Source organism: Microtus oregoni, unplaced genomic scaffold (genome assembly GCF_018167655.1).
Source record: "Microtus oregoni isolate MIOR12 unplaced genomic scaffold, Mior012 000064F_ref0000363, whole genome shotgun sequence".
Classification (NCBI taxonomy): domain Eukaryota; kingdom Metazoa; phylum Chordata; class Mammalia; order Rodentia; family Cricetidae; genus Microtus; species Microtus oregoni.
In genome coordinates, this window is record NW_024543874.1 from 7,718,842 (window position 1) to 7,729,165 (window position 10,324).

General features: G+C 48.4%; 1 protein-coding gene across 1 annotated transcript in view; it reads right to left on the minus strand.

The window, feature by feature from the left end:
- Window positions 1-7,664, minus strand: part of Paxip1 (PAX interacting protein 1) — a 48,892-nt gene extending 41,228 nt beyond the window's left edge. Inside the window, exons 1-3 of the mRNA XM_041640744.1 lie at window positions 7,417-7,664; window positions 4,782-4,916; window positions 36-79 (exon numbers count right to left, since the gene is read on the minus strand). Coding sequence (XP_041496678.1) covers window positions 36-79; window positions 4,782-4,916; window positions 7,417-7,497 — 260 coding nt within the window. The 5' untranslated portion in view covers window positions 7,498-7,664. The remainder of the gene's footprint in view (window positions 1-35; window positions 80-4,781; window positions 4,917-7,416) is intronic.
- Window positions 7,665-10,324: the final 2,660 nt, after the last annotated feature.

The following is a 10,324-nucleotide window of genomic DNA, read 5'->3' on the forward strand; positions in this document are numbered from 1 at the left end:
CAGCTATCCCCCAACCTTGATGTAGAAAAGGATACGGCAGGAGAGCACCACACTGCACGGAGAGAGTCACCCAGGAAGGCTGAAAAAGAAAAAAAATGACACAAATCAAAAACCATTCACAATCTGTGACCAAAATGGTATGACTTCACTAGTAGTTGCTTCTGGAAATTAAATGGCTCTGTTGTGACCCACTACAGATGTCCACCAGGGAGCAGCAACCCAAGATCATGTGCCCAGGCCACAAACCCCAGCCCCAGAATGACGCAGCCACTGCATTCCCTAGGCTTGAGACAGATACATAAGTTTAGGTCCACACCCTTACTACTGCCCACCTCACCCACCAGCACAGCCCAGTCAGGGAACAGACTAAATTCACAAGGTTTTGGTTTTACTTAAAACCAGGGATACACAATATTTGCAAACCATTAAAGACAAATAAACCTTTTCTAATCTTATGAATTCCAAACTTGCATTCTCTACAAGGTGAACTAAGAGCTGCCTTCCAGGTACTTTATATCCTTGGAAAATTAGCTTGCCTTATATTTCTATTCAATTTTAAAAATTAGATCAACTGTTACTATTCTAATAACTCTATTTCAAGAAATGACAATCTAGAAGCCTAGCCATGGTGCCCGTTAGCCAGCTGACTTCGAGAAGCTTGGACAGACAAATCATATATACTCAGTTGCTCATTACTGAGGCAGCACTGTAGTCAGCAAAACACATTCCAAATCTGTGCAGAATGGTGTGAGGCTCGGGGCAGACCGTGAACAGGAAGAATGCAGTCTCTGCTCTGCTGATTGGTAAGGCATACACTACAGTCAGGTCTACCTCGCTGATGTGAACTCAGAGAGTGCCCTACCTGGCATTTTTTCAACACATGTTAATTTTTTTTTCTTTTTTCTTTTCCTGATTTGAGAGAGGGTCTCATGAATCCCAGGCTGCACTCAAACTTGATATATAGCCAAGGTTGGTCTTGAATTTGTGACCATACTAGAATTTCAGGCCTAATCCACCATGCCTGGCTAAAGCCTGTTCTCTATGACAAGAATAGTAAATATTTTACAAAATGAAGATTGCCTGTATCTGGGATAATTTCACCAGAGACATGAGCTGACTTACTACATAGTACAGTGCTCTGGCAAAAGCCCTTGCCATTTCCTTGCATTAGCCAACACTGCTGCCTACTTTCTGATAATTCTAATTCCTATGAAATCTAGGTACTGAGTCAACATCAATGACCTGTACTGGACCAGGCATGGCGGTGCAAACCTGTATCCCTTGCAATGGATTTGGCAGGGTAAGAGGACAAGGCCTAGATCATATACCAAGATCATTTTGGAAACAAAACAAGTTTTGTGACTGACTCTTCCGAATCCAGAGCACCTCTCATGACCAAACTTTCTTGCCAACAGGGACACCCAGAAGGTATGCATGAGAACCTGTGGAGGTACAACTGAGCTTACAGGAGTATTCCCTGAAACAGTACTGCCGGCTGTCATCAGTCTGCACCCAGAAAGCTGTCACAACCTGCAACAATGTACTATGAGAGGTTTGGACTGGACAACAATGGTGGCACTTTTCTTCTGCTCAGTGGGAAGGGGCCACGGGAACCCAAAGTGCTCTCAGGCAGCTTTATACAGCACCGGTTTGGAAATGGACCCCTTTACATTACATCCACCCAGCTTCATAGCCCTAGAAAGCCTTCACAAAGGCTGAGTAGGGTTCCTCAACTTAAAGGCCACTTCCAAGTTCATTCCAAGCAGAGAAAGGTTACCTCTCCAAGCACCAGAGTAATTCAAAGCTGGGCCCACTAGTAAAGTAGAATGGAAAGAGGCTAGAGATGGCTCAGCTGTTAAGAGCACTGGCTGCTCTCCCACAAGACCGAGGTTTGATTCCCAGCACCCATATGGTGGTTCATAACCATCTATAACTCTAGTACCTGGGAATTCAATGCCCTAATCTGGCCTCCACAAGAACCAGGTACATTCATGGTACATAGACACACATACACACAAAACACTCATACAAATAAAATAATATAATTTTTTAAAAAGTTAGTATCCAGGTTGTGGTGATTTGAATTAAGAATGGCCCCATAGCACTCGGGAGGCAGAGGCGGGCAGATCTCTGTGAGTTTGAGGCCAGTCTGGTTTACAAGAGCTAGTTCCAGGACAGGCTCCAAAGCTACAGAGAAACCCTGTCTCAAAAAAACAAAACAAAAAAAAAAGGCCCCCATAATGCTCACATATTTCACATATTTGAATCTTTAGTCATCAGGAAGTGGCGCTATTTGGAAAGGATTAGGAGAGGCCTTATCAGAGGAAGTGTGTCACTGTGGGTGGGCGCTGAGGTTTCAAAAGCCTAAGTTAGGCCCAGTTCTCTCATATGGATCAGAATGTAGCCTTCAGTTACTTCTCCAGCACCTGCCTGCATGTCACCACGCTCCCCGCCATGGTGACAATGGACTAAACCTCTCAGACTATAAGCATGCCTCCAGAGGAACGACTGCCTTCATCAGTGTCTCTTCACAGCAAAAGTGACTAAGACAGAAGGCTAGGTAGGTCAAATAAGGTGCCTGCCCCTGGGAACTAGGTCTTAGCCACCCCAGCTCCCACCCAAATCCACGTTCCAGCACCTGCATGGGATTAAGTACAGGCCTCAGCTCAGACTCAGAATAAGGCAGGAAGTGCCCCCAAAGACTCAACTGCGTGCAGGCTGGCTCTCAGGTTAGCAGTTGCTGGCTAGCGCAGGCACTGCCACGAACAAGTGGACTGAGATGCTGACAGGAGTCGCCTGTTCAAGAACTACAGCCAAAGCAGGCAGAGTGGAACAGGGTACAGTCTGCCACAGTGGCAACATGGCAGTTCTTAAAACACGGAGCGGCCACACTGTACACAGGCTCAGCCTAAAACTTTGTAATCACCATTCTGAAATGTCATCTTTGAACTGGACACTGCTCCTGCAGAACAAAGCTACCTGTCTGTCCTGCTGGCCATAGCTCACTGATCCTGTAGACAGTGGGATCTGGCAATTTCATTACTTTTTATCAGACTCTTGTAACCAAGTATTTACCTATTGTTCATCTCCCTTCTATTTTCCCTTGACATGTCAGCAGCTTCAACAATCTATATTTGTTTTTTTTCTTGGCACTGACGTTAGAACCTGGGGCTTCATATATGTTCAACATTGCCCTGCCACCAAGCTACACCCGCAGTCTAAGTACGAATGTACATGTATTGTGTATGAGAGATGCACCTGTGCATACACATGCCGAGGTCAGAGGACATCAGGTGGCCTTCCTTCTTTATCACTCTGCGCCCTAGTCCTTGGAACAGTTTCTCACTAAACTTGAAATTGGCTGGTGACCAAGAAAACCCAGCAATCCTCCTGTCTCCATCCTCCCCTAGTACTGGGGTCACAGATATACATGGTCATGCATAGTTTTCATGGATGCTATGGATCAGAACCCAGGTCCTGATGCAAGCAAGCTCTGTTACCCACTGAGTCACTCATCTCCCCAGCTCTAATTATTAAATCGTGTGATAAGCTATCTTACACATGAATTTTATCTCAGAGACTAAGGGGGTAACACAAATATTTATTGCAAAGGAAGTCTTGGGGTCAATTCATCACTTGGTCTGGCAACAGTGACCTAGGCCCAAACACATGTTTATAAGGTAAGGCTTTCCCTCTAAATCTGTCTGAGACACACAGCCACTCCACTAGAGCGACTAACAGAAAGCGAGCTCACAGAGAGGGTGGGCCGCGATGCAAACCAAAGCCTGCCCTGGCGCATAGCCAGATGTCTGGCAAGCTTTAGCAAGAAGCAGCAGGTGAAGTGCCCACGAACCACACTGAGCACCAATCTTCAGAGACATAGTGGGCCTGAGCAAACACGCATGCTAATGCACAGATGTGACCACTGTATTTACTGCTACAAACAACCTCTCAGGTGGCAATTGTCTGACAACATGGGTCAAGAACCTCTCTGTGACTCCTGAGACAGACCACCATTCAGGATCATTTTCAATGACAAGTTGGCAAGCCTGCAAAATTTTCTAGAGATGATGCCGGGAGGGCACCACACCCATTGCCAGCCACCCCTCAACACCTGATCTGACTCACTCACCTCACTCCTAACTGCTACTGTAGAACCACGGCCACTAAATTGTTGGCTTGGGAAAGTAAAGCACTGAACAGCATGAAGAGGGGTAATGGCAGCAGGTAAGGAACAAAACTGAAGTGTCACACAAAGGTAACCCACGTTACACACACATCCTGATTTGCCAGTCCCCACAGTACAAGATGCAGGTGAACAAAATGCTCACATTCTACACACAAGTGCCCACAGGTCATGAAGAGCAGTCCAGACGGCCACCAGGTGGAAAGCCAGTAGACTGACCCTTATGGGAGATGAGGGCAGTGAGCAGGGCAGAGGTCTCCTCCCTTCAGCTATCCAGCTGGAGATCAGGAATACCGGTCACCAGGGAAAGGACAGCTTTTAGAAGCTTCTGGAATCAAATATTCCTTCCTAAGATGTAAAGCACCTATCTGACGAGGCAGCAAAGCCACTTCCTAGGGCAGATTTCCTGAGCTGGAGAGCTGGGAGGAAGCGACAGCAAGGGAGTACTCCTACACCACAGCAACCTGGCCAGTCATGGAACCACAAGTCCCCAAGTTAAGGCAGGAGACTACAGTTTCAGCGCTTCATTCACCTGATGACACCCCACTGCTGTGGAGACACATGACATAAGCAGAGGCTCAGACTTTCTACTGACCTTCACAACAGGCAAGTCAAAAACTTCCCTGGCTTCTCCCACCTCAGGGTTGTCCCCATCCTCTGAAATGATGTGAGAGGCCAGAGCATTATAGGAGACTTCCTTGGCTTTCCCAGCTTTAAGAAGCTGAATAACCTAAGAAAAGAAAACAAACAATACAATTAATTTTAAAAAATATTGTATTGCCTTCCTGATCAAAGAAGTCATTATTAGCAATAACAGAAACATTTAATAAAAACACACCCTGTCCCCCACAGAGAAGCTCTCTCCTGAATGGGAAAAAAAAAAAAAAAACAATGAAATGCTTTTGAACAATAAAATGCAGGCAACCCTGATTCACAGTCCAAGTCATGGGGGGCAGTGGCCAGCTAGTATAGCCATCTGCTACACCAGGACACAACAGCACCTGCTGAGTTCCACAGAACCTGTTCTCGGTCTCCAACCCAAAGCCTGGGGCTTGGCAGTTCACCACAGTCAGGAAACTTCTAGAGGCAGAGACCCACCAGGAGAATCCTGACTTGTGGGTGCCCATCAGGCAAAAAGCACACACTGAGGGAGGGCCCAGCAGGGGAGTTCAGATCACAATGGACAGTGTAGTCTTGTGTGCTATGTACCTTCCTTAAATCATGGAAGGCTATCACAAAGGAAGAGGGTACCACCAGATCTTATAAAAGGACATCAACATAGAAATACATGGGTTGGCCATGTACCCAGACAGACTTGTGAAGACACAACTGTGACAAATTCTCACATCTGTCAGAGGCAGGTCACTAAAGAAATGTCAGAAGCAACAGAAGGAAAACAGGATAGAATTAACCAGGCAGTAACTAAACAGCATGCAAGCATAACAGAAAAGCCAAATGGAAATGCTGGCATCTTCCAGAGTGACTGATAGGAAGCAGAGAGAAAGGGTACTGCTGGGCTTCGGTGTGGGTGTGGGCAGACTACTCTTTGGTCCCACGTGACACCTAGTGAGAGACCTCCAGTTAAACCGAGAGAGGAACCTGGCTCTCCAGAGATCATAACCAGCCGTAACAGATGGGAATCAAAGTTCTGAGAGTCACTGAGGCAGCCACCTGGATGCCAAAAGCATCCAGGATACATGGAGCACCAGGGGGAGCAACCTGACGGGGAGTGCAGGCCGGAGTCAAGGAAGAGACAAAGCATCCGTGTCTGGGACAGTCTATCATTTAAGAACGGGAGCAATGGGTAAGTGTGTATCTGAAGCAAGGAAAATCGGCAGTCACCAGCCACAAAGCCATCCTACCTGGAACCCAAGTGTCTTTACTTTCTCCCTGCCCCAACTTTGCTTTACATTCAGGAACATGCACACAGCAAGCCCTCCCCGGCCTTGTCCTTCCCAGGTGCCACTGCTTTCTTTTTGTGACAAATTTCCAGAAACAAGTCTTACTTTGCTGTCCTTTCCCTGTTATTAGCTCTTCAGCTCCCTGCGGTGAAAACCATCCCATCAAACTGTGGGAACTGTATCTTTCAGATACCGAAGACAGCAAACCTTCTTCCCAAACTGTACATTATCAGTTCTGTCTCACAGAAGCCACCTCGTAACTCCGCCTAGTGACCATCAGGACACGTGCCAAGTACATATAAATGCCTTCGATCCCTAGCACAGACATTCCATGCTGGGAAAACAACTTGGTGTGCTCAGGATCTGCTTAGTTAACTAACACTCAGCAGCTACAGCACCTACACCTGTTCGCAAGATGCAGCATGCACGAACACTCTTCTGTGGCACACTGTGTACCAGGCCCAATGCCCGGCCTGTGCTGGAGTGCTCACCACCTGTGAGCGTCCTCAATCCGTGTCACAAGACTCAAGGAAGAGGTAGTGGGCTCTAAACCTTTTCGAAAACACACTATTTCAGATTACAAGGGCATGCCGGGGAGATTTTTTTAAACACTCAGATTTCACACATAGTTGGGCAAACAGCTCAGTTCAGTGTGTTCCTGGTTTCAAGTGACACTTGGTCCGAGTCCCTTGTAAGAGCCAAAGTCCCACAATGAAAAATAAGAAAGGGTGAAAAGAGAGGTGGGGTAGTGGGGTGATCAGTACTGGAAAAAGCCAGTCCAAGCACTCATCCTGATCACTCTGGGCTCAGCCAGAAGTCTCTACAATCGACCCAACGGACCTGTTACTAGGATACAAGTCCGAGCCTCTGGAAGGCCATGTTCAGTGGCTCTTAGACAATTCCTTCCTTAGGACCCGTCACGAGACACCGAAGGCGACACAACTACTTGCACAGTTGAGGAAAGATAATGTCTGGGACGCTGTCCTGAAGATACCACAACCACAGGCAGTGTCCTGGGGATGGACCCAAACCCACGGTTACTCGCACCAATCACTGTGACCGTGTGGGTAGGGTACCTTCCAAACCTACCGTACAATCCAACCTTAGGGAAAATCAGGGGCCGAAAGGGCAGGCCCCTCGGCAAGGGACGCTCTCAGCAGGGCCCCGCAGGATGCTCGGCCGGCGGCCGCGCCGGGTCGGTGCTCGCGAGGCCCCTCCCGCGGCCCTTCGCGGCCCGGCGTGCCCCGCGGCTCCGGCCTGGAGTCCTGCAGGGCGTGCGCGCGCCGAAACAGGGGATGGCACGACGGAGGGGCCCCGCGCGGGCGGTACCTGCGGGTCGATGTCGCCCACCGCGTAGTACTTGACCTCGCGAAACAGATCCTCCGGAACTTCGGGCGCCGGCTCCGACATGATCGCGGCGGCGCGGCGGCGCCCGGCCCCGCGTCACCCGGCCCGCCGCGCCCAGCGCCCGCAGCGACGCCAACTGCTTGGCCGCACAGCCCGGGCCGCAGCCGCCGCTGCACTCCGACCGGCGCCCCCGCCCGCCCGAGGCCCGGAGCGCGGGAGCAGCGCGCGCCCTGAGGCACGTACCACCGCACCGGGCAGGCAGGGGAGCACATGGCGCTGCCCACTCCCGTGCGCCGAACAACGCCTCTTCCACGGCTGCCCCCGGTCCCAGAGCCAATATGATGTATTATTTCGCACATCCCATGGCAACCCCGTGCCTGCCAAGTTCCCAAGACCGAGAACAGAGGACATGGAAAGCCTGTATCCCCTACGTAGCCGCGGTGGACCAGTCAGGGGGCGGGGCCTGGGCGGGGCTCCCGTCACCCCGCGCGGCCACCTGGCAGCGCATGCGCGAAGGGGCGGGGCCTCCTCGCGGAGGAAGACTTGCCGAACTCCCCGAGCGGGACTCTGGTGTCGCCGCCACTCCTGGTGGGAAGCGCACGTTCAAGCTTAGGGCCAGGCGGACCCTGACTAATGGTCGGTTTCTTTCGTCCGCTCCTTTCGCGTCTGCTGCAGCAGTCAGCCAGGAACAGCCTTGGCGAGGCGCTTAAGAGCCAGGTAGAGACGGCGACATGGCACAGCAGTCAAAAAGCACCTGCCACCGAGCTGAGTTCGATCCCCGGGACCCACGTGGCAGAAAGCGAGAACCGACTCCTGCAAGTTGTTCTCTGACCTCCACACACACACCGTGGCACACACATACTAAATAAATGTAAATTGTTCTTTGTGTTGGAGTATTCCCGACATATAGTATAGCTTGGTACCCACAGCGTTCAGAAGAGGGCTTTCAAATCCCCTGGAACTAGAGTTACCATGTGGGTACTGAAAACCAAACTTCTAGCCAAAAGGCTGCAAGAGCACCAAGTGTTCTTAACTGCTGAGCCATCCAGCTCTCAGGCAATTAGCTTTTAAAGGTAAACAGCAAAATCCATAATAATTATCTTCACGGGTGTCTATATTGTGTTGTGCAGAGTTACAGGAAACAATGTCAAGTTGAAACTTTTGTTGGGTTTTCACAGAATGACACGTCCTACCACTATGGCGACACTTTGTTAATCGAGCTTTTTGTTTTCTGTTACCTCCTTGCAGATTAAGTATTGATGTTCTTAGAATTTTCTCAAACGAATAAAAGGAGCCAGGCCATTTTGTTTGATAACCTTCAGAGAATAAATTTCCTACTTACTGCTCATACTATCTCAGTAAATTATATAATATATATATTATATTAATTACTCTCAAAAAGTTAACTAACTGAGTTTAGTAAAATATGCAAGTGTGAAGGGCTGGAGAGACAGATGGCTCAGCAGTTAAGAACACTTGTTCTGGGCTGGAGAGATGGCTCAGTGGTTAAGAGCATTGCCTGCTCTTCCAAAGGTCCTGAGTTCAATTCCCGGCAACCACATGGTGGCTCACAACCATCTGGAATGAGGTCTGGTGCCCTCTTCTGGCCTACAGACATACAGACAGAATATTGTATACATAATAAATAAATAAATATTTAAAAAAATTATTAAAAAAAAAAAGAACACTTGTTCTATCAGAGGACCCGACACTGGTTCCTAGTGCCCACATGGCAGCTCACAACCACCTGGAACTCCAGTTCCACGAACTCCGGTGCCCTTCTGGCCTCTGAGAACACTGCAAGCAGCGGGTGCACAGACATATAGGCAAAAAAATGAAAAGTGAAGGCAGTGCTTTAAATAGTAGACCACATCTACAGTGAGAAACCAAAATAGATTATTAGAATAGCATTTGCCAAGGCTGCTCTTTGGAAGTCAGTGTGTGTGTGTGTGTGTGTGTGTGTGTGTATACATGTGTTTCTATGTTATGAATGGTATATGTGCATGGGAACTTCCAATTGTCTATATCTCCAGATCTAGGACATCTGAGGCTGTTTTCTGGCCTCTGAGATCACCAGGCATGCAGATGACACACATACAAATCTTGTAGGCAAACATAAAATAAAAATAAATCGCCTGGCAGGGGTGGCACAACCCTTTAATCCCAGCACTCGGGAGACAGAGGCAGGCAGATCTCTGAGTTCCAGGCCAGCCTGGTCTACAGAGTGAGTTCCAAAACAGCCACACAGAGAAACCCTGTCTTGAAAAATAAAAACATAAAATAAAAATCTTTAGCGGATTAAAAATACACTTGGATATTGTACACAGTGGTTTCATTTTGTTCACTTTGGCTGGCTGTACACCCCTTAAAGTTAAGTATTATCAAATTCAGTTTAGATTTATAGACTACAGCTAGCTTCTTAGTGCATCATGACTCCATTTGAGGGTCAAAAAAGAATTGACATCAGTAGGTGTCCTTTTTTTTTTTTTTTTTTTTTTTTTGGTTTTTCGAGACAGGGTTTCTCTGTGGTTTTGGAGCCTGTCCTGGAACTAGCTCTTGTAGACCAGGCTGGTCTCAAACTCACAGAGATCCACCTGCCTCTGCCTCCCGATTGCTGGGATTAAATGCGTGCGCCACCACCGCCCGGCATCAGTAGGTTTCCAAACATGCAAGTATTAGGTATTGGATCCCCCAGTCGGTGGATTTCTCCACCGCCGCCAATACAATATGTCAAATCAAACCAAATTAGTAAATCCAGATTTAGTGAACAGGGCAATGCAAAACAGCACACACACACACCCATGGCTTCCAAGAAGGCAGGAAAGAACGGGAGAAACGTGCTTGACTGATCAATGGGCCAGGACTTAAATAGTGAGTAGGTGTGGTCCCA